The sequence below is a fragment of the Chionomys nivalis genome, chromosome 8, assembly GCF_950005125.1.
Source record: "Chionomys nivalis chromosome 8, mChiNiv1.1, whole genome shotgun sequence".
Lineage (NCBI taxonomy): Eukaryota > Metazoa > Chordata > Mammalia > Rodentia > Cricetidae > Chionomys > Chionomys nivalis.
The window spans coordinates 87,178,138-87,202,384 of record NC_080093.1 but is presented as its reverse complement, the minus strand read 5'-3'; the positions used below and the strand labels follow the sequence as shown (position 1 = coordinate 87,202,384).

Genomic DNA, 24,247 nt, shown 5'->3' with positions numbered 1-24,247 from the left:
TACCAGAGCTAGTTCCAGGGCAGGCTCCAAAGCTACAGAGAAACCCTGTCTTGATACACACAAAAAAAAAAAGAAAAAAGAAAAAAGAAAAGGACATAATAGAGTAGAAATCAGAAGTGAAATTGTAGATTAGAGAAAAGTGAAGGAGGGCTGGACGGATGACTCAGCAGTTAAGAGCACTGACTGCTTTTCCAGAGGATCCGGTTCAATTCCCAGCACACACATAGTAACTCACAACTGCCTGTAGTTCCAGGGGACCCAAAACACCAGTGCACATAAAACATAAACAAGTTTAAGACAGGCTGTGGTGGGGCACACCTTTAATCCTAGCACTCAGGAGGCAGAGGCAGGCAGATCTCTGCGAGTTCAAGGCCAAGAGCTAGTTCCAGGACAGTTTAGGAGAAATCTCTGCTTGGGATCCAGCCTAAACCATTATCAAAATATAAAACCTGGGGCTGGAGGTATGACTCCTTTGTACATTGCTTGTCTAATGTGTGTGAGGTCTTAGGTTCAATCCCCAGCACTGCAAATAAATAAATTAAGCCTTTTAAAGCTTTCTTTCATTCTTTTAGGTGTCCCTTGATGGGAGTGAAAGTGTAACAAGTACAGGACTGATTGGAGAAAACGAGCAAGACAAAAAGATGCAGGTATGTAGAGCTGAGTCGTGTTAAAGGTTTTTTAATTATTATTTAAATTGGTTGTGTGTGTGCGCGCATGCGTGCATGCATGCATGCATGTACTTGCACATGTAGATGTCTGTGTGCAGGTACCTATGAGCACTAGTGCCTGTGTAGCTTAGGGGTATGTGGTTTCTTTGGAGTTGAAGTTAAAGGTGGTTATGAACTGCCTGACATGCTGGGAATTGAACTTGGCTCCTCTGGTCGTTATTTGCAATTTTTATGGTTTAGAATTTTGGGGGTTTGTTTTGTTTTGTTGGCAGTACCAAGAATTGGACTTAGGGCTCATACTTGCTAGGCAAGATCTAATCCTTGGTGTCATAATTTCTGAAATTATCATCTTTCAAAGAAATACCTTAAAGGAAGTGCTGTTGTTTAAATTTTTATGGTGTGGCATCCAGAAAAATGACTCTGCTGAATCTAAGTGGAGATTAGGATCACATGGATTCTCTCTCTTAAGAGGGATTTAAATGACCTGACACCCTTTGTCATTGCTTGACTTTGTCTTAAGATTCCATTTCCTTAAAAAAAAGAAAGTATGGTTGTTGAGATGGATCCCTTGAGTATGTCAGAAAACAGCAAGGTACAATGGAATGGAAGTTTTATTTACTTTGGGTATTTTGGGGTAGATTCTCACTATATAACTCAGCCTTTATCTCATGATCCTCCTGCCTCAGCGTCCTAAATTCTGGGATGTCAGGCATGTGTCACAACAGTGACATGCATCCTGGAGGTTTTCTAGGTGGAAATGGATCTTGAGCTCCAGCTGGGCCCTGAGAGGGCCCCTTTTGGCTGTTCCAGAGCACTGACTTCAGCCTTGGATGGAGTGAGTCTTTGGAGTTTGAAAGGCTAGGCGCTAGCAAAATGATACTAATGTATAGCTAGCAAACATGGTTTTACGGTTTTTATAATCGGATTTTTCTTTGAGTTGCCAGCTCACAAAATAAATACGACATCTACGTTCTACCACGTGGTGTTCCTTCTTCCATCTTGCACCTCCCATTTCTTCTCCGTGTCTTCCTGGAGAATCCATGAGTCTAGATTCTTCCTCCCAGTTTCTCTTTCTGTTTATTGTGAAAACAATAATTTCATCTACTGTATTTCTGTATAGGTACATAAGTTGTATTTTTTTTCTAGATTGTCTTACAAGGACATGCTACAAGAGTAACTCCTAAATCTCAACAGAGTGGAGAAAAGGCATTTCGGTGTAAATACGATGGATGTGGAAAACTCTATACAACGGCTCATCATCTCAAGGTACATGAGAGAGAAGTAGCTAGTCACAAGCACACTATGGCCTGCACTGACTAGTAGCATGTTAGACATCCCTGTTCTCTCGCATTCAAAAACTATTGACACACACTCACACTAAGACACACAAGAACATGGACAGACTCAGCAAATGTCTGTTCTCTGTATCCCTAATTCCCTCATATTTCCTGGCAGAAACTATATATTAAATTCAATATAATTAGTACATTTCATTTATGGAACTTACATAATTTTCTTTTCTTTCTTTCTTTCTTTCTTTCTTTCTTTCTTTCTTTCTTTCTTTCTTTCTTTCTTTCTTTCTTTCTTTCTTTCTTTCTTTTCATTTTTGAGATAGGGTTTCTCTATACAGCCCTGGCTGTCCTTGAACTCACCATGTAGATCAGGCTGGCCTCGAACTCACAGAGATCCGTCTACCTCTGCTTCCAGAGTCTGTTTCATCACTACAGTGGCAGTGATTCAGTGCAGTCTGGCAGCAGTTGGTGTTAACCTGCGGTTGGTGATGTGGCTCAGTGATAGAGCAGTTATCTGTTATGTCCAGGCTCTGGGTTCAGTCCTCAGCATGGAGGGAGGAAAAGACTATCCCACTTCACAAATATTGACCCAGCATTCTCATCCTTACTTATTTTTCTCTAAGAATTCAGCATCTTGCCTGTGGGAGTGCACCTTTATTCCCAACCCTTGTGTGGCAGAGGCAGGTGGATCTCTGTGAGTTCAAGGCTAGCAAGGTTTATATAGTGAGTTCCAGGATTGCTAGGCTTTTACACAGAGAAACCCTGTCCCCACAATGAAACAAAAAAAGAACCCAGGGTCTTACATTGCTAGGCCAGTGTTCTACCATTGTCCTATGTCTCCAGCCCCTGGTTTTTGAGACAGCGTCTCACTGTGTAGCTCAGATTGACCTTCGCTCTGTCCGTCCTCCTCCACCCTCTAGTTTCTGGGGCTGTAGGCATATTACACCACACCCAGCAATAGTAATTCGCTGGAGGGCTATTTTTAAGGTGTATGCTACTACTGTCAGGGCCCGTGAGAAGTCCCCTAAAAGACCACTAGTCACATTTGCAGTCAACAAGAGTGTTTATTAAAAAACCCAAACTGCCAACGTGTTGGGTGGCAAATGGCGGCGACAGGAGAGGCTCTTGGGCCCCTTTAAAGCTGGGTTAGGGGAATCCCAGTGAGGAGAGATTAGTCTGGGGGCTGATGGTGGGTGTCCCTAGTGGTTAAGGACTTTCCAGCAACAGGGTAGGAAAGTCTATCTTTAGCTACCAAGAGTCTATGGGGCATCTGCTGAGCTAGCAGAAGCCTGTGGGGTGCCTGCTGATTGGTTGCTCTTGAGTTGTGGTTTTCCTGAAAATTACTTGCTCAACTAAGGCCTAGTCTCTGGGAGGGCTGCTAGCAGAATCTGTCACGGTTCTGGTCTGGCTCCCTGGCCCTCTCATTACACCAAGCCTCAATATTTTTATTTATTTATTTATTTTGTTTTTTCGAGACAGGGTTTCCCTGTAGCTTTGGTGCTTGTCCTGGAACTAGCTCTTGTAGACCAGGCTGGCCTCGAACTCCCAGAGATCCGCCTGCCTCTGCCTCCTGAGTGCTGGGATTAAAGGCATACGCCACCACCGCCCGGCTTTATTTTAATTGCAACAAAACACAAAAAACTATGCCATGATTTTTAACAAACAGTTCAGATTTAGTGAGTAACTTACCTTGTATAAGGAAGTATATATTTGGAACAGTGGCCTTAGAGCAGTGATCTTGTACTTATTAATGTGACTTTAGCATGTAAAGTGACCTCTTGGTACCTAATTTTCCCTATCTGTAAAGCTGTTTGCCTGGCAATGGTGGCACATACCTTTAAACCCAGCACTCAGAAGGCAGAGCCAGGCAGACTTCTATGACTTTGAGGCCAACTTGGTCTATAAATAAAGTTCCAGGACAACCAGAACCCTGTCTTAAAAAACAAAAACAAAAACTGGTTATCTCAGGCTGGGAATGTCACTCGCTCACTAGAGTACTTGCTGGGTCCTGGGTTTATTCTCCAGCCCCACATAAACTGGTCATGGTGGCACATGCTCTTAGTCAATGCTCGAGGGGTGGAGACAGGTGCCTCAGAAGATTAAGGTCACCCTCACTGCAAATACAGGATGAGACTGATGAGACCCTGTCTATAACTTATCATTGTCTTACAGAAATGATGTGAAGCCGGGCGATGGTGGCGCACGCCTTTAATCCCAGCACTCGGGAGGCAGAGGCAGGCGGATCTCTGTGAGTTCGAGACCAGCCTGGTCTACAGAGCTAGTTCCAGGACAGGCTCCAAAGCCACAGAGAAACCCTGTCTCGAAAAACCAAAAAAAAAAAAAAAAAAAAAAGAAATGATGTGAAAACTGTTCATATAAGTCAGTAAAAAGAATGAGTCCATTAAAGTTTCGGTGCATGTTAGGCATTAGCATAAGTACTCACATAAGTACTCATATTTTATTTCACTTTACAGAGAGGATCTTGAAGCTTAGAAAGGCAGGCACAGAGTTGGAGATTGTAGCTCAGTTAATAGAGTGTAGCTAGAATTTTCTTTGGACTGCCAACCAGCTCACAAATAAAGGCACAGAGACTTATTAATTATGAATGCTCGCCTTAGCTTAGGCTTGTCCCACTAGCTCTTTTTTTTTTTTTTTTTTTTTTTTTTTTTTTTTTTTGGTTTTTCGAGACAGGGTTTCTCTGTGGTTTTGGAGCCTGTCCTGGAACTAGCTCTTGTAGACCAGGCTGGTCTCGAACTCACAGAGATCCACCTGCCTCTGCCTCCCAAGTGCTGGGATTAAAGTCCCACTAGCTCTTTTAACTTAGTTTAACCTGTTTCTATTCATCTATGTTTTGCCTTGGGGCTTTTTTTTTTTTTTTTTAAGATTTATTTATTCATTATATATACAGTGTTCTGCAGGTCTGAAGAGGGCACCAGATCTTACTACAGATGGGTGTGAGCCACCATGTGGTTGCTGAGAATTGAACGCAGGACCTCTGGAACAGCAGGCAGTGCTCTTAACCGCTGAGCCATCTCTCCAGCCCCTCCCTTGGGTTACCTTTCTTTTATGTCCTACTTTTCTGCTTCCTCTGTATCTGGCTACTCGCTGGCCCTGGAATCTTCCTGTTGTATCCTGTTTTTCTTCTTCAAGCCTCAATTTCTCTTCCTGTTTACTCTCCCTGCCTGGAAGTTCTGCCTATACCTCCTCCCTTGGTATTGGCCATTCACCTTTTAGTTAGACCAATCAGATGCCCTAAGCAGGCAAGGTAAAACAGCGACACACCTTTACATAATAAACAAGTATAGCACATCTTTGCACTCAACAGAAGGGTGCTTGGACTAGCATGAATAAGATCTATCTCTAGCACCCATAAACTGGGCATGGTGGTGCGTACCTTTGATCCCAGTACTCAGAAAGATCAAGAGCACAGGTCATCCTCGTATACTTAGAGTAGACAAGTAGAGTGAGACCATTGTGGAATGCATGAGACCCCAACTCAGATAGAGAGAATGGATACGTAAGTAGGTGGGGGGAGACAGAGACAGAGAGAAAAATGGGTACCCAAGACCACTCCTCTAGGCTGTAGTGTAGCCTTGCTTTCGATTTCAGATTCATGACTTTCTAGCACAGGTTACATTCCGCTGTTGCCTTTGAGAAGCCTGATGCTCTCTTCCTCATTCTCATCATGCATGTGTGTCATAGGAGTTCCTGTGACCACTCCAAAAGCACTCAAATGATACCGTTTCTCATTTAAGAGTCATTGTTTCTATGTAACATATGGGTGTGCATTGAAAATTACTGGGTATAGTTTTTGTGGAAAAGGCTTTTTTTATTTTTTTGTTTTGTTTTGTTTTTTAAAGTATACAATAGGAATAGTGATATAGCTCAGTGATAGCTGTTGCATCTCATATCCGAGGTCCAGAGTTCAGTGCCCACTACTGTAAAAGAGAAGGAGGGAAACGCATAAAACAAAGTAGAGGGAAAGTAAGATTGAACTTGAGAACATCTTACTCATAGAACACGTAAAGGGAACAGAATCTTGTTTGTGTTTTAATAACAGGTCCATGAGCGCTCACACACAGGAGACCGGCCTTATCAGTGTGAGCATTCAGGCTGTGGGAAAGCATTTGCGACAGGTAAAAACATAAATTTTCTTTGCTTCTTAGTTCAATGGGGCATTGCCCAGGGCAAGCCAGAGGCAGAACCCCTTCTGTTTTCTGAAACCACAGAAGCACATGATCAGTTTTTTACTTTTATGCTTTTTAAAATATTTGCGTATATGTGTTCCTGCATGAATTTATGTGTACCATGTATGTGCAGGTGTCTCTATAAGCCAAAAGAGGTGATTAGATCCCCTGGAACTGGAGTTAGAGGCAGTTGTGAGCCACATGATGCAGGTGCTGGGAACCCAAACCTCTGTCCTCTGCTCCAGCAGTATGTACGCAGTCTGAACTGCTGAGCCGTCTGTCCAACCCTCCATCGTCTTTCCTAACTGCCTCTTGTCCTGCTCGCTCTGGACCTCCTCTGTGTTACCATTTTTCTCCATAGATCTCGCTCTGACTACATATTTGCTGTTACTCATTCCATCCTCTATTTTCTTCTACCAGGAAAAATAAGAGCCGTGTGTTAAAAGCCAAATATGCCCGTAGACAATTTTAATCCCAGCACCGAGGAGGCAGAGGCAGGCAGATCTCTGAGTTTGAGCCCAGACTGGTCTATCTAATGTGTTCCAGGCCAGCCAAAGCTACATAGTAAGACCCTGCCCATCCCTCCCCCACCCCCACTCCACCATAAAATGCTGACTTAAGATGTAATTAGTACAGGTCTAGAGAGCCACAGAACTGAGCCGTCTGTCATGGAGGTGCTGGGACTCCAGCCCATATCTTCTACAAGAACAAGTGCCCTGAATCACTGAGCCGGCTCTCAAGCCCCATCCTTTTTTAACATTAGGGTTTTGTTGATTAGTTTATTAGCTTTTGTTCTTTAATTTGTTTGTTTGTTTGTTTGTTTGTTTATTATGCAGTGTCCTGTATGCCTACAGGCCAGAAGAGGGCAGCAGATCTCATTATAGATGATTGTGAGCCACCATGTGGTTGCTGAGAATTGAACTCAGGACCTCTGGGAGAGCAGCCAGTGCTCTTAACTGCTAAACGATCTTTCCAGCCCCTAGTTTGTCTGTGTTTTGAGGCGTCATCTCATGTGGTATCCCAGACTTGCCTCAGATTGATGACAGTCCTCCTGTGTCAGCTTCCCACATTCTGGGAATTACAGGTGTGAGCTACCACCCTAACTTGTCCCATGTATTTTTAATAGTCATATATATAGCTAGTATTTTTAATAGTCATAGTATATAGCTAGTATTTTATCCTGGTTATTTGCTGTATATTTCCGTAAGTTAATATCCTAATATTTGCTTAGAAGAGTATTGTATTGATAAATTTCTTTTTCTCTTCTTTTTTATTTTTTTGAGACCATATTTCTTTGAGTAACCCTGGTTGTCCAGGAACTCACTCTGTTGACCAGGCTGACCTAAAACTCACATAGATCCTCCTGCTTCTGCCTCCTGAGTGCTAGTATTAAAGGTGTGTGCCCCATTGCCTGGCACTAAATTTCTTTTAATTTTTTTTTTAAAGGTTATGGATTAAAAAGTCATTTCAGAACTCATACTGGAGAAAAGCCATATCGGTGTTCAGAAGATAATTGTACAAAATCTTTCAAAACTTCAGGAGATCTACAGAAGCACATCAGAACCCACACAGGTACCAGTACAAACAGAGTAGCACAGCTAGACCAGGAATTACTTTTTTGACTGTAGCACAGGCTGATGTTGGATTTGTGATGCTTCTGCATCAGTTTCTTCAGTTCTGGAATTACAAGCTAGTACTATTAGACTAAACCAGGTATTCTTAATCTGTGGGGATGAGGATGGTGTCTGTGAAAAAAATTGGAAACTCCTAAAATTCCATCCAGTTTGCTGTTTGTACATGTGTACCTCTTTCCAAGGTGGCGCCCCAGAAATGCGATGGTAGCCCTAGATCACAGCCCTTTCAGCTTTCAGAAATTATCTGAACAACAAGCTTATTTTCCTGGATTGCACATTTGATAAGTAGCTGAATTGAAAACAGACCCTAAGGTACAGAATTTCTCTCCTGCTGCTAAAGGAAATATCCGATGTCAAGTATGGTAGTTCCAGTAGGTGGAGGCAGAGGCAGGTGGGTCTCTGAGTTACAGAGTAGTCTGGTCTACAGAACTAGTTCCAGAATAGCCAGGGCTACACAGAGAAACCCTGCCTGGAAAAACCAAAAAAGAAAAAACAATTCTCTCTAATAAATAATATAAATAAATAAATATACATATGTAGATATTTTGATGTGTTTTGTGGGAGGTACTAGATTAAAGAAATAGCAAATTATTTTCTTTTAATTGCTATTAAACAAATATGGGAGCATCCACTATGCTGTGTACGTGGAGGTTAGAAGACAGCCTACAGAAGTTGGCTCTCACTTTCTGCTGTGTAGTTCTCAGGGATAGAAGTCAAGCTGTTAGTAAAGTTGGTAGCACGTGTTTTAGCTACCACCTACCGAGCCATCTCACTACCCCAGAAATTATTTTTCTTTGTGGTATTATAGAATAAATAAGAAATAAGCATTAGAAAATCCTATAATTTGAACTTAATTCTTTTTTTTAATTAAGTTGTATTATACTATATATATTATATATATATATGTATGTATGCACCATAGCACACGATGCGGGCTGAATCGTTTTCAGGAATTGATTATTCTTCTATCCTTTAGGTTCCAGGGATGCAACTCAGGCAGTTTGTTTTGGCAACAAGCATTTATACCCATGGAGACATCTTGCTGAACCTTAGTCCTTACTCTATCTTTCTTTTATCTTTTCTCTGACGTTTTGATCTATGCTTTCCTCAGCTCAGTTTTCAGTATGCCCACTTGATGGTTATAGCTTGGAAAGTCACAGTCACTGATGAGTGTTGCATGCCATTCAGTTTTCTTGGACAAGTTTGGAGTAGAAGAAGCATGCTCCAGAGACACAACAGAGCTTAGAAGGCAAATTCAGGGCAAGCAGACTGCGGCAAGGCACTGGGCAGAACCACATGATGAGACATTTCCATTCTCTGTGTATTTTATTTCCTGCACCGTTTAATTAATTTCCTTTTGTATTTTCAGGTGAAAGGCCCTTTAAGTGTCCTATTGAAGGCTGTGGTCGGTCCTTTACAACATCAAATATCAGAAAAGTGCACATCAGGACGCACACAGGAGAACGACCATACTACTGCACAGAACCAGGATGTGGGAGGGCATTTGCTAGCGCAACTAATTATAAAAACCATGTGAGGATACACACAGGTAATGATTGGTGATGTCTTGGCCCTATCTTTCAAGGCTTCCAACTAGTCTCTTCCTCCCATGATGTGTGCCGGTCGATCTATGAGCTAAAATTAACCCGACCAGCTCGATATAATAGATTTATAGTTTTAATAAACGGAAAACTAGGGGGTCCAGCGAACACCAGGAACACAGAGGAATGTGTCCTCAGGGGGACACATTCTAAAGAAAATGTGATTGGCGGAACTTCCCCATCACTCCCAGTTCACGTAGTGAGAAGAGATTAGCAGCTTCAAAATTTCTTTAATTAGCCAACATAGGTGGTGGTACATGCCTTTTTTCCCAGTACTGGGAAGGCAGAGCCAGAGGCAAGCATGTAACTGAACTGTCTCAGTGCTTGAGTGCTTGCATGTATAACGGTCTGTTTTTGATCCAGGCACTACACAAATAAGGAAGAAGGCTGATCAGGTAAGTCGGTACAGCCAACAGTAGGAACTCAGAAGCTTGTGAAGGAGGAATGCTGGTGCACACTCCAGCTCTTGATAGAGGGAGAGAGCAGGATCAGAAGTTCAGCGTCATCTTTGGCTATATAATGAGTGTGAGGCCAGCCTAAGCTACATGGACACTTAAAAACAAAGACACATACCCAACCCCCCCTGAAAAAAAGAAAAAGCTTCCAGCCCAGTCTGTTTTCTTTTTGACTGTTTGGTGCCACCTAGTGTTGGTGTTCCTGCTTCAGCCTAGACAGCTGGAAGCTGGACTGCTGCGCCAAGTGGTAATTGGCAGCCATTTCCTGTTAGGCGTCATCTGCCAGTGCTCTCAACCTCTGAGCCATCTCTCCAGTCTGTGAATATAATTTTTAAAAGCTTACAAAAATAGGCTGGAGAGATGGCTTAGTAATTAAAAGCACTGCTGCTTTCCAGAACCCACATGAGAGCTTAAAACCATCTATAATTCCACTTTTAAAGAAAATTATGCCCTCTCTGGTCACCTTGGGCACTGCACACAATTGGTACATGGACGTGTGTGTGTGTGTGTGTGTGTCTGTGTCTGTGTCTGTGTGTGTCTGTGTGTGTGTGTCTGTGTGTGTGTATGAAAAACACAATAGATGAGCAAGAAAAATAAAAATACCCATACACATAAAATTAAATAAATAGCTTGGCTTGGTGGTACATGCCTTTAATAACAACACTCAGGAGGCAGAGGCGGGTGGATCTCTGAATTAGAGGCTAGTCTGGTTCTAGCAAGTTCTAGCGACAGCCAGGGCTATATAGAAAGACCCTGTCTCACACAAACAAACAAAACCTTTGTTGTCTTTGTTTGTTTTTAATTTATAAAGGGCTGAAGATATGGCTCAGCAGTTAAGAGCTAGTACTGCTCCTGCAGAGGATCTGAGTTTGGTTTCTAGCACACATGGTGTCATGTCAGGTGGCTTACACCTGCCTGTAACTCTTATGTTTTGGGTTGTGAGCCTAACCTCTAAAGGCCGAGCCATCTCTCTAACCTGACAGCCTAGCACAAGGAGATCTGATGCCTCTCTTGACTGCTTTGGGTACCTGTGCGCACACACACACACAGACACATATATACACTTATTTTCTTAATTTATAAGAAGAGTTAAGGACTAGTTTGTAATCCTTCCTGGCACCTAGCCCAAAACCGAAAGCATCAGTCAAATGCTACAGTACAGATTCTGTAACGGGGTGCAGAAACACCTCACTTGAGCTGGGCAGTGGTGGCGCACGCCTTTAATCCCAGCACTCGGGAGGCAGAGGCAGGCAGATCTCTGTGAGTTCAAGACCAGCCTGGTCTACAAGAGCTAGTGCCAGGAAAGGCTCCAAAACCACAGAGAAACCCTGTCTCGAAAAACCAAAAAAAAAGAGAAAAACAAAAAAAAACACCTCACTTGATAAACACTTGCCATGCAAGCATGAGGATCTGAATCTGAGTTCTGATCCCCTGCACCCGCAGAAAAGCTGAACATCACAATATACCTGTATTAGACAAAGACAGAAGTTCAGCCAATCTGGTCAAATCATTGAGTTCCAGGTTCAGTAAGAAATGGAGTCAGGCCTGGTGGTACATATATCACACTGCACCCACACTGACTTGGAATTTGCTATATAGACCAGGCTGGCCTAGAACTCACAGAGATCCACCTGCCTCTGCCTCCTAAGTGCTGGGACTATGGTTGTGTGTGGGACTATGGCTGTTTTTGAGCTGAGTCAAACCATAGGGAATTTTTTTCTAGTGTGCTATTTCATTTCAAGATGAAATGGGACACCCCTCACAAATACCTCCCCGGTGCTGGGAATTGAACTCTGGGTCAAGTGCTCTAACAATGAGTTATAGTGACAGATAACTTGGCTGTTTATTTTAGAAGTCCCACTTTGCAGTTGTGGAGTAAGTATCTCTGTAAAAATGACCTTTTTGTGTATCTTCTTCTTCTCTTAGGAGAAAAGCCATATGTCTGTACAGTTCCTGGTTGTGACAAAAGGTTTACAGAATATTCCAGTTTGTATAAACACCATGTCGTTCATACTCACTCGAAACCATACAACTGTAACCACTGTGGGAAGACATACAAACAGATCTCCACACTGGCTATGCACAAACGGACAGCTCACAACGACACAGAGCCCATTGAGGAGGAGCAGGAAGCCTTCTTCGAGCCTCCCCCAGGTGAGAACTTTGACAGTTGTATGTTTTGAGTTTGAGAATCAGTTATGAGCATATGAGCCATGCTTCTGTTTGATTTGTGTGATCACACACCGGATTCACAGCTGTGGCGAGTGCTGCGGAAGGACATGGGGGCTCCAGGTTGTGGAAGGGGGACTTAGTATCTCCCAAGAGGAGAGAAGCTTCCTGAAGAAGTGTTCTTGGAAAGATTCTGAGGGTGCATGGGGTTAAGGGAGCAAAGAAGCAAGGCCTGGGGGAACGGGAAGGGAACAGATCTAAGGCAAGGGGACTTGCAGACAGATGGCAAAGGAAAAGGCTAAGTACTTGGTGAGAGGAAAGCAAGTTGGAGACTTTGGAAGAAGCCTGACCAGTATGGCAGTTCTGCCTGGGAAGAGCAGAGACTTCTTTTCTCATTCTCAACACTGGAGTGAAATGTTCAGAAACATTTAAGTTTAAAAAGTTATATGGGACTGGGCAGTGATGACGTACACCTTTAATCCCAGCACTCGGGAGACAGAGGCAGGCAGATCTCTTGAGTTCAAGGCCAGCCTGGTCTATAGCATGAGTTCCAGTGCAGCCAGAGATACACAGAGAAACCTTGTCTCAAAAAATAAAACAAAAGTTGTTGATAGAGAAACTTCATCACTTAAATGTCTCCATATTGCTTTCTAGCCAAAATCCCATGTACATAGTTCAGTATTTTGACACCCAGGGGTATGTACAATTTATTCCTCTCATTCCCTTCTTACACACACACACAAACACACGTCTAGCAGAGTTTTACTCTGTTACTAGGCTAGCCTGCTATAGCCTCCCACATGCTGGGCTTATATGCATGAGCCACCACTCCTAGCTAATGGGAGGATCAATGGAAGTTGTAAGTCTTGGAAACATTGTACAGCATGCTGACTAATGTTAATAATAACATACTTTATACTTGAAAGAAGCAAGAAAGATGTAACCGCTAATTCCTCTTAATTAAAAAAAAAAAAACAGGCCGGGCGGTGGTGGCGCACGCCTTTAATCCCAGCACTCGGGAGGCAGAGGCAGGCGGATCTCTGTGAGTTCAGGACCAGCCTGGTCTACAAGAGCTAGTTCCAGGATAGGCTCCAAAACCACAGAGAAACCCTGTCTCGAAAAACCAAAAAAAAAAAAAAAAACAGGCTTTGTGGGATGGGGAGATGACTCAGCTGTTGAAAGTGCTGTGCAGGTGTGAGGACCAGAGTTAGGGCCCAGAACCCACACACGTGCTGTGGAGTCCTGCCTGTGATTCCAGTGCCTAGAAGGTAGGACAGGCTCCCTGAGCTGCTGAGATGTATATACTATAGGTAGGTAGATAGAGACTAGCTATGTCAGTGAACTCTAGCTTCAATTGAGAGATTCTACCTTCATAAATAAAGTGGAGAGCTCTCAAGGAAGAGTTCATGTCAGCCTCCAGCCTCCATGCATGCACACCACCCACATACACCTGGGAAGAAAGCAAGCTTTAGTAATGTTAAATGTAGGACAAGTGGTGGTGGCACACGCCTTTAATCCCAGCACTTGGGAAGCAGAGGCAGGTGAATCTCTATGAGTTTGAGGCCTGCCTGATCTCCAGAGTGAGTTCCAGTACAACCAGGGCTATACAGAGAAACCCTGTCTCGGAACAAACAAACAAAAACAACTATGATTGCTTTTCTAAAAATACAGATTTGTGCTCCTTTTCCTCACATGATCCCCTGGGTAACACTTGGAATAAAATAATAAACAACTGAAAAGAAAAGGCGCAAAGTAATGTACGTGAGACCATTACACCTCAGTGTCGCCATCTGCACACACACTAGATAGATTTGCACACTAAAATCCTTCACATACTAGTATTCTTAGGTTAGTACTTCAGAGTATGCAGTTTCTCTTTGAAGAGGGACTTTCTTTTTTGCTCCATGAGAGCTGGCCAGTACTGAGAGAAGGGAAGGTCAGTAATCCTGATTGCCCAGTCTAGCAGTTCTGAATGTTAAATCATCCTTTGCTTTCTGATTCTTTTTGGGGAGTGGGGGGTGGTGGTTATTGAGACAGGATTTCTGCCTGGTTCTTTTGCTGATTCTTTGTGAAAAAAGAACTGGATTGGAGTTCCTGTTCTGTTACTTATTAAATGATTAACCTCAGCCGAGATAACATGCCATTGCATAGTCTTTACACAGTGATGTCATTGTGTACCAATAGCTTGCTGTCAATCACGTGTGTAAAAGACTAAGATAGTAGATTGTGTGTACAAGCCATTCTGGTTTTGTGGTTAAGGTTTATAGAGACTTTTATTACCTTCATGAATCTTAAGTGACTTCAGAAACTTGGTATAGACCTGCCCTTCTGGGAGCGGCAAGTCTATCTTTGTGTATAATTCCTCCCTTTGTGTCCCAGTATGCTGTGCACAGTGGCACATAATCATTCCATCTAAGTGTAAAGGAGAGGCTTCCTCAAATCAGAACACTTAAAGTTCATGGATAGGGCTCACTTTGACTTGGCCTCGCAGAAGTGAAGACAGAAGAATTAAGAAGAGGTCTTGGAAACTATTTTCATGGTTTAAAATATAAAAGTAGGCGTTGGTTTTTTGGGGTTTTTTTTGTTTTTTGTTTTTAGACAAAGTTTTATATGACCCGGATTGGCCTTGAACTATTTTTTTTTTTTTTTTTTTTGGTTTTTCGAGACAGGGTTTCTCTGTGGTTTTGGAGCCTGTCCTGGAACTAGCTCTTGTAGACCAGGCTGGTCTCGAACTCCCAGAGATCCGCCTGCCTCTGCCTCCCGAGTGCTGGGATTAGGGCGTGCCTTGAACTATCTTTTTTTTTTTTTTTTTTTTTTTTGGTTTTTCGAGACAGGGTTTCTCTGTGGTTTTGGAGCCTGTCCTGGAACTAGCTCTTGTAGACCAGGCTGGTCTCGAACTCACAGAGATCTGCCTGCCTCTGCCTCCCAAGTGCTGGGATTAAAGGCGTGCGCCACCACCGCCCGGCCCCTTGAACTATCTTGAATGACAGGCAGGGACTGCCATGCCTGGCTCTCTATTCGGTTTTTTTGTTTCATACATAGTTAGAATCTCTAATGTTGTCTAAATAAATTGGTTTGTTGGTCAAATAAATTATTCATTTATTTTCAACAGGTCAAGGTGATGATGTTCTTAAAGGGTCCCAGATCACATATGTTACAGGTGTAGAAGGAGAGGACATTGTATCTACACAGGTAGCCACAGTAACCCAGTCTGGGTTGAGTCAGCAAGTTACACTTATATCCCAGGATGGGACTCAACATGTAAGTATCTACTAAAAGCCAAGAAAGTTAAGTATTTCTCTGCACCTGGGATTGAAAGGCGGGCTGAGTCCCAGTGGAGGAAATCCTTAAGTAGGAAAGCATGAAGTTTGGATTTCTGCCTATAGGCCAGCGATTCTCAACCTTTTTAATGCTACGGCCCTTTAATGCAACTCCTCATGTTGTAGTGACCCCCAACTACACTTGTTTTTGTTGCTACTTCATAACTGTAATTTTGTTGTTGTTTTGAATCATAATGTAAGTATCTATGTTTTCTGGTGGTGTTAGGAGATCCCTGTAAGACGGTTATTTGATTGCCCAAGGAGTCAAGAACCACGACTCTAGGCATGGTAGATCTCCATAGTCTGCTGAAAAAGGTAGTATGAAGGGCTGGAGAGATGACTTAGTGGTTGAGAGCATTGCCTGCTCTTCCAAAGGTCCTAAGTTCAATTCCCAGCAACCACATGGTGGCTCATAACCATCTGTAATGAGATCTGGTGCCCTCTTCTGTCCTTCAGGCATACACAGAGACAGAACATTGTATCCATAATAAATAAATATTTTTTTAAAAAAAAAGGTAGTACATAATAATAATAGTATATGTAGAATCCAAATAGTGTTGGCTGCTGTGGCTCAAACTGAAATAGCAAAGATCAGAATCACAAGGAGACTGTGAGCTTCAAAACTAGTGGGTCTGAGCTGAAGAGATGGCTCAGAGCACTGGCTTCTCTTCCAGGGGTCCTAAATTCAGTTCTCAGAACGTACATGCAGACTCACAACTGCCTATACTGGAATCTGATGCTGTCTTCTGATGTGCAGACATATATATATAGACAAAGTACTCAAATATACAAAATGCATAAGTAAATAAATCCTTTTAAAAAAAAAGAGAGAAAAGTTCTGGGTGGATACAGTGCATGCCTTTAATCCCAACACCTAGGAACCCAGTGCTAGTTCCAAGACAGCCAGGGGGAAATATGAGTAATGAGATGGGTGTGCTCTGAGAGCCAAACCTGCCATGGTTTTGTGGGAGCCAATAGCCTAAAAGAATTATGCTTTGATGTGATTAGGGGCACTTTTTGGGGTGTGGGGGTGTTGAGGCAGGGTTTCTCTGTAGCTTTGGAGCCTGGCTGTCCTGGAACTCCATCACCGCCTGGCTTGATGTGATTTTTTTTTTTTAACCAAACAAGTCTTTTTTTTTTAATATTTATTTATTTATTATGTATACAATATTTTGTCTACATGTATTCCTGCAGGCCAGAAGAGGGCACCAGACCTTATTACAGATGGTTGTGAGCCACCATGTGGTTGCTGGGAATTGAACTCAGGACCTTTGGAATAGCAGGCAATGCTCTTAACCACTGAGCCATCTCTCCAGCCCCTTGATGTGATTTTTAAGCTCCTGCTAGAGTTGTCTTAGTTTGGTGAAAGAAAACACAAGCAGATGGACTATAGGGGCTCTTTATTCTCCTGTGTTCTGTCTTCTATGGAGAGCTCTCTTCCTGCCCTTCTGTATTAGAATTTGCCTCCTGCAGTCTGTATACCCTTTGCTTTTTGTTTTGTTTTGCTTATTTGTTTTGGGAAATGGTTTGGTTTGGTGGCTTGACACAGGGTTTCACTATGCAGCCCTCGCTGGCTTAGAACTCTGTATAGATCAGGACTTGAATTTACAGAAATCCCCCTATCTCACCCCCTGATCCAAGGTCTGAGGTTATAGTTGTGTGCCACCATGCCCCATCTTTCTTTGTTTTTGATAGCTTTTGTTTTTATTTATTTATTTTTATAACTTTTGTTTTTAAAACAGGGTTTCATGTAACTCAGGTTGGCCTGGAATTCTTTATGTAGGCTGACCTGGATCTGCCAGTCTTCCTGCTTTTCATCTTCCAAGTGTTGAGATTACAATTGTGCACACCACTCCTGTCCTGGTTTTATAACTGTTAACTTGTTGATACTAGCTAGGAGGCAGAACATTCAGGACTGAGAAATGCCAAAGCATTCATACCGTCCCATGCTCCCATGTCTCCTACCTTTGTTGTGTGGTTCCACAGAGGACTCTGTCCACTAACAGGCAAGATTGACCACATTTGCTTAACCCGGTATTTGTTTATCTTCTGTCCTGACACTTTCTAAAACAGGTAGTTAATCACATGCAGCGTCTGTCTGATGTTGTCTGACCTAGCTTTGCTCCTCTCAGGAGCAGGTTCTTCTACAGCAACTTCAAAACAGCCTCCAGTGAGGTATGATGATGTAAGTTTCTCTTTTGGACAGCCAGTAACAGTGTTGAGTAGCTCTAGGGTCTATAGGGCACCCACCTCTGTACTGTTCATTCATGGCTCTCTCAAATCCTTTAGAGTACGGCAATCTATCCCAAAACTGTCATCCTCATCCCAACGTTTTTCTCTCTAAACTTAGTCTCTCCATTTCTTTTTTTATTTTATTTTTATTTAGGAATTTTATTTCATTCTCTGAGTCATTCAGATATTTTTGGGTTTCTATTCCATGAAGACTTTTTTAGTTTTTCAAGACAGGTTTTCTGTGTGGGTCCTGGCTATCCTGGAACTTGGTTTGTAGACCAGGCTGGCCTTGAACTCACCGAGACTGGCCTGCCTCTGCCTTCTGAGTTCTGGGATTAAAGGTGTGCACCACTACCTCCTGGCCCATGAACACTTTTTTTTTTTTTAAGGTAATTTGACTAGCGCAAAAAGGTGATGGGTGTCACAGTCTAGAAAGAGAGGCCTTTCTAACGTAGTCAGTTGGTAATTTCTCATGATTGGGGTATATATGTGAAGGATATATGAACTACTTTGACAGCCTGGGAGAGAATAAATGATTGGCCCTCAAGAAATCTTAGAATGATCTTCTTATAGAAGGTCCTTCAGTGGGGATTGAAGGATTTTCATGAGTTTGCCAGGCAAAGCCATGAAAATGTGACAAGGTGTGCCCCCTTCTGGGGGCTACAGATGAGTGGCTTGGGTGTCAGATGCAGATTTGAGGTGATAGAAAATGGGGTTAAGAACATTTGTAAAGAAGTTGAAAAGTGGGGCTGGAGAGATGACTCAGTGGTTGAGAGCACTGACTGCTCTTTCCCAAAGATCCAGGTTCAATTCCTAGTACCCATATGGCAGCTCACAACTGTCTATAACTCCAGTTCCAGGGGACTCTGACACCCGCATACAGATATACATGCAGACAAAACACCAATGAGAATGAAATTTTTTTAAAAAAAAAAAAGAAAAGAAAAGAAAAAAGTCAAGAGGTAAAAGTGCGTGCAGGAATCCTAGACTCTAGGGAACAGAGGTTTGAGCAGGATGTCAGGTGTCAAGGTGGAGATGGCCGGAGCAGGAAGAGTTGGGCCGAATACCTGTAAGAATATTAGATTATGGCAGAAGTAAGGGTCTAAACTGGGCATAGTGGCTCATAAACATAATCCCAGTAAGCAGAAAGCTGAGGCAGGAGGATTACTGCAGTGTTCCAGGCAGTGGAACAAAACCTTGTCTAAAAAAACTAAACAAAAACAAACAAACAAAAAAACGTTGACTTGTCTGATGAGTTAAGGAGTTTATTTCATTGTAAAAAGTTTCTTTGCGCCGGGCGGTGGTGGCGCACGCCTTTAATCCCAGCACTTGGGAGGCAGAGGCAGGTGGATCTCTGTGAGTTCGAGACCAGCCTGGTCTACAAGAGCTAGTTCCAGGACAGGCTCCAAAACCACAGAGAAACCCTGTCTCGAAAAAAACCAAAAAAAAAAAAAAAAAGTTTCTTTGCTGGGGCTGGAGAGATGGCTCAGTGGTTAAGAGCATTGCCTGCTCTTCCAAAGGTCCTGAGTTCAATTCTCAGCAACCACATGGTGGCTCACAACCATCTGTAATGAGGTCTGGTGCCCTCTTCTGGCCTGCAGGCATACACAGAGACAGAACATTGTATATACATAGTAAATATTTAAAAAAAAAAAAAAGTTTCTTTGCTCCCACAGAGTAAGGATTAGGCTCTTTCCATAGTTAAGATTGCCAAATGTAACAAGAGATATTGACTGACTTGTAAAATACACTGTTTGCAGGTCAACATATCTCAAGCTGACATGCAGGCCATTGGCAACACCATCACCATGGTAACACAGGATGGCACACCCATCACGGTCCCTACTCATGATGCAGTCATCTCCTCAGCAGGAACACACTCTGTTGCTATGGTCACCGCCGAGGGCACAGAAGGGCAGCAGGTAACTACTTTTGTTCACTGTTAAGTCAACACATACATCACTGTCAAAACCTGCACAGAAGCTGTGCTGTGTGCTATTTAGGCATATGAACTTCAAGCTATTTCCCAGTTTTATAACATCTTTTAGTCAATTAGTCCTTGAAGCTGATTTTTTTTCTCTATCTGTAAAATAGTAGTGATATTTACATCAGCCTCATAAAGTTCACAGTAGGCTGAAAGAAATGAGGGACTGGAGAGAGAGCTCAGTGGTTAAAAGAGAGCGCCTACTACTCTTCCAGAGGACCCAAATTCAGTTCCCAGTTCCCATATTAGGCTTTTTTTTTTTCAAGACAGGGTTTCTCTGTGTAACCCAGGCTGTCTTGGAACTAGCTGTATAAACCAGGTTGGCTTCGAACTCACAGAGATCTGCCTGCCTTCTCTTCCCAAATGCTGGTATTAAAGGCGTGTGCCACCATCCCCAGCCACATTAAGGGTCTTACTACTGCCTGTAACTTCATCTGGCCTCCAAGGGTACCCCCCCACACACATAGCATATATACTTCCATAGACATAAACACATTAAAATTAAAATTTAAAAACACCCATGTTTTCACAATGCCAAGCCGTGATGGCACACGCCTTTAATCCCGGAACTTGGGAGGCAGAGACAGGTGGATCTCTGTGAGTTCAAGGCCAGCCTGGTCTACAGAGCAAGTTCTAGGACAGACTCTAAAGGTATTCAGAGAAACCCTGTCTCAAAAAAACAACAAGAAGACAAAACAAGCAAAAAAAAAAAAAAAAAAACACAACTAGGCATACAAGTGCATGCCTTTAGTCCTAGCATTTGGGAGGCAAAAGCAAGCAGATCTTTGAATTTGAGTCTTACCTGGTGTTCGGATCAGTTTCTAGGCCAGCCAAAGCTACATAGTGAAACTCTGTCTCAAAAATAAATAGCTGGGCCGGGCGGTGGTGGCGCACGCCTTTAATCCCAGCACTCGGGAGGCAGAGGCAGGCGGATCTCTGGGAGGTCGAGGCCAGCCTGGTCTACAAGAACTAGTTCCGGGACGGGCACCAAAGCTACAGAGAAACCCTGTCTCGAAAAACCAAAAAAAAAAAAAAAAAAGGAGCCGGGTGGTGGTGGCACCACCTTTAATCCCTTCACTTGTGAGGCAGAGGCAGGCGGATCTCTGTGAGTTTGATGCCAGCCTGGTCTATAAGAGCTAGTTCTGGGACAGCTAGGGCTGTTGTTACACAGAGATACCCTGTCTCAAAAAACCAAAAGGAAAAAAATAAAAAAGCAAACAAAAACATCACCAGAACAAAGCTAAAGAAGTGACTTGGTAGTTAAGAACACGGGCTGTTCTTCAAGAGAACATGGTTCAAGTCCAAACACCCACATGGCAGCTCATAAACATCTGTAACTCCAGTCCCAAGGGATCTGATGCCCTCTTCTGGCCTCTTCCAGCACCTGGCACACAAGTGGTACACAGATGTACATACAGGTAAAACACCCATACAAATAAATAAACAAGAGGCTTCAGGAGATACTGCAAGGGTCATGAGTCTCAGGTATCTAAGGAGATGTTGCTGTTGGTCGGTCATGTCACCAGTCCTTCCAGGTCCTCAGTTAAGTGGAAGTCTAATTGTAAATACAAAAGGAGAAAATAATCCAGTCCACACACTGGAATAAATAGACATCAGCATCCTTAGGACAGCAGAACCTAGGGACAGCCTCATCCCCCTCGCCAGTGAAGTTAGACATGGCAGACCCATTTCTCCAGTACTCTCTACCCGTTTGGCCATCGACTTACTTCACGGTCGTAGGTGAATCCCTTCTGAGGGAGACTTAATTCCCTCAAATGAAAGAGTCCATCCTAGGCAGTGCATAAAGTCTGTTCCAGCAGTAAGTGCTTACACATCTTTGGTCCTTCACACAAAGTAGACTTAACCTAATGAGTCATAGATAAATTTTTTTCATGTGTGTTTTATTCATTTTGTTTCACTTAAAAGGTTGCAATTGTGGCTCAAGATCTGGCAGCATTCCATACAGCCTCTTCAGAAATGGGACACCAACAACATAGCCATCATTTAGTAACTACAGAAACCAGACCTCTGACCTTAGTGGCAACATCCAATGGCACCCAGATTGCAGTTCAGGTGAGTGCAGGTATAGGTGGAGACTGCTCATTCATTTCCCAGCTGCCCAGACCCGAGTAATCACACAGAAACTATATTAACTATAACACTGCTTGGCCAATGGGGTAGATGTATTTCTTATATCTTAACCCATTTCTGTTAATCTGTATATTGCCATTAGATTGTGGGTTATCAGTAAAGTTCTGTCTTCTTTCTCCTTCAGCAGCTATATGGAGTCTCCTTGACTCTGCCTATTCTCTCTCTATATCTCTTTTTGGATTTCCTGCCTGGCTATATTCTGCCCTAAACTTATTTATTAGCCAATGGTAATAAAACATATTCACAGCGTATAGAGGGAAATCCCACATCATCTAGGTTAGGTAGACAGCAGCAGTACATAGTTCTCAGCCTGGGACTCTGGGTCTTATGTGTGACTTTTCTGTGTTTATGCTGTGCACAAAATCATCTGGGTGCCTAACTTGCTTTAAGACAATTAATATAATGGGGTAATCTGAAAATGACCAGAAACCACGCAATGGAGGCATGTACCTTTAGTCCCAGCACCCAAGAAGCATAGGCAAGCTGATCTCTGTGAGTTCAAGGCCAACTTGGTTTATATAGCTCCAGAACAACCAGGGCTATAGAGAGAGACCCTTTCTCAGACACCCTTACCCCCACCCCTGTGTGGCTTAATTGGTGGAGTGCTTGTTTGGAATTCATCTATCCCCAGGACCACATAAACTGGGCATGGTAGCCCAGGCCTGATCTGAGCACTCAAGAAGTGGAGGCAGGAAGATCAGAAGTTGAATGAAGGCCATTGGCCTAAGCTATATGAGACCTTAATCAAAACATAGACTAACAGTGTTCTTTACTACCTTCGCTTTGCATGTTCTTGGGGAATTCATAGCAAGAGAAAACTTGTCAGGCGTGTGTCCTTGTGTGTACCCAGATAGCCATGTTCATTGTTAAGATGGAATCTAGCAAGGTGGGGTTTTAATAAAACACGTTGGAGCTACTCCTTGGAGGTGAACTTGCTGTGAACAGACCCTCAGTGATTTCTCCAACAGTGCCCATACAGCCCCAACTGAGCATGTCACAAGATGTGAAAGGAGCATTCTTTTTGCAAGAGTCCCTGTTGCCAGCAGAGAGCACAAACCCTACATGCCAGGTGCACACACCCTCTAGATGGGGAGTGCTTTCTCCTTATGTTTACTTGATAAACAGGGAAATGCCAGCCATTGGTTAGTTTTCTTCAGCGCATGTATGCAGAAGCTAGCTGCTGAGCAAGCTTTCCATTAGCTGTGTGACTTGGCATTTGAAGAACTTAAAGTAAATAAGAACTAAATAAATAATTGTTCTCATGTGTAGAAGTTTTGATTTTATGCTTTAGTGATCAAGTTAACTAATATTTTAGCAACCCTAACCATCAGAATTACCGAGAGAAATTACATCTCTACCATTTAACAATTCTCTGGTGTTACCCAGATCAGGGCTTTGGATTATTGATGTCTGATGTATGTTCTGGTTTCAGCTTGGAGAACAGCCATCTCTGGAAGAAGCCATCAGGATAGCATCTAGGATCCAACAAGGAGAAACACCAGGGTTGGATGATTAATACGGGAACCACAGAGCAGTAAAGCAGGAGGACGGAGCCTTTCATCTTCTGGCTACAGAAATCCCTGAGGCCCGGCCCAGCAGAGCAGACGTTCCAATCCGGAAGCACTGTACACGTTTTTATGCAAGAGTGGAGAACATTTTCTTCTTGACACTTTTGTGTACATAGCCCCTGGAATAAATTCCCAAAGTGATTGATTGTGTACAAGGAAGTATGAAATGAGGGCACCACAGCAATTCTTCCGTCACTCTTATTGCACAGCAGACGTCAGGACCCACCCACAAGACCATCCAGGTCTATACAGAGTCAAGATGAGATTTTAACTTACTGTGAAAAAAAAAATAAAGGCTGTATCTAATGTGCCGAAGGTTCTACATGTCAAACAATCATAACTTCAAAGCCATCACAGAAAATAAAGGACGCAAGCCTTCAGATGTTCCTTCAGTAGTGTCTGGATTCTTTGTCCACTCCACACCCATTTTCATTTCAAGAATCGAAGACCTCATTTATAGTGTCCCACCCTGTTAAATAACACTTCTTCAAACTAAAATACTAATTATTTTGGCATTACATTGGATTGTGTATGAAATTAAAAAGTTTGGTTGTTTTAAAGTAAAACATTAAATCCAGTGTTTTAAGGTAGGCATGGTAGCCTGTGCCTGTAATCCCAGTGTTGAGGAAGTTGAGTCAGGATTACCATAAACTTGAGAGTGACCTGGGCTGTGTGGTGAATTCCAGACTGTTCTGGACTACAGAGTAAATACTTCCTCAAAAACAAAGAAAACAGTGCTGGGCTTGTTAAGGTTCTACTCAGGCTTCTCAGTTTTTCTACTGTTTTTTTATGATAATCAACATGAGAATTTCCCACAGGTCTATCCTAGACTAGAGTCCTATGGCCGGGGATGGATTTACTGAAAGAAACTGGGTTAGTGAGTTGTGTAAAATTATTTATTTTTGCTCTTAAGCTTTTGTTTCAAAGCTTATTTAACCTAAAGTTTATTATTATTGATTTTGAATACAGCAGTTTTTAAAACAATG

General features: G+C 42.8%; 1 protein-coding gene across 3 annotated transcripts in view; it reads left to right on the top strand.

Moving 5' to 3' along the window:
• Window positions 1-23,653, top strand: part of Znf143 (zinc finger protein 143) — a 42,823-nt gene extending 19,170 nt beyond the window's left edge. For all 3 annotated transcript variants that reach the window (XM_057779551.1, XM_057779550.1, XM_057779549.1), the window contains exons 7-16: window positions 573-647; window positions 1,815-1,934; window positions 6,021-6,096; window positions 7,594-7,719; window positions 9,151-9,330; window positions 11,764-11,991; window positions 15,119-15,267; window positions 19,319-19,480; window positions 21,469-21,615; window positions 23,126-23,653. In XM_057779551.1, coding sequence (XP_057635534.1) covers window positions 573-647; window positions 1,815-1,934; window positions 6,021-6,096; window positions 7,594-7,719; window positions 9,151-9,330; window positions 11,764-11,991; window positions 15,119-15,267; window positions 19,319-19,480; window positions 21,469-21,615; window positions 23,126-23,209 — 1,347 coding nt within the window. In that variant the 3' untranslated portion in view covers window positions 23,210-23,653. The remainder of the gene's footprint in view (window positions 1-572; window positions 648-1,814; window positions 1,935-6,020; window positions 6,097-7,593; window positions 7,720-9,150; window positions 9,331-11,763; window positions 11,992-15,118; window positions 15,268-19,318; window positions 19,481-21,468; window positions 21,616-23,125) is intronic.
• The last annotated feature ends 594 nt before the right edge of the window (window positions 23,654-24,247 follow it).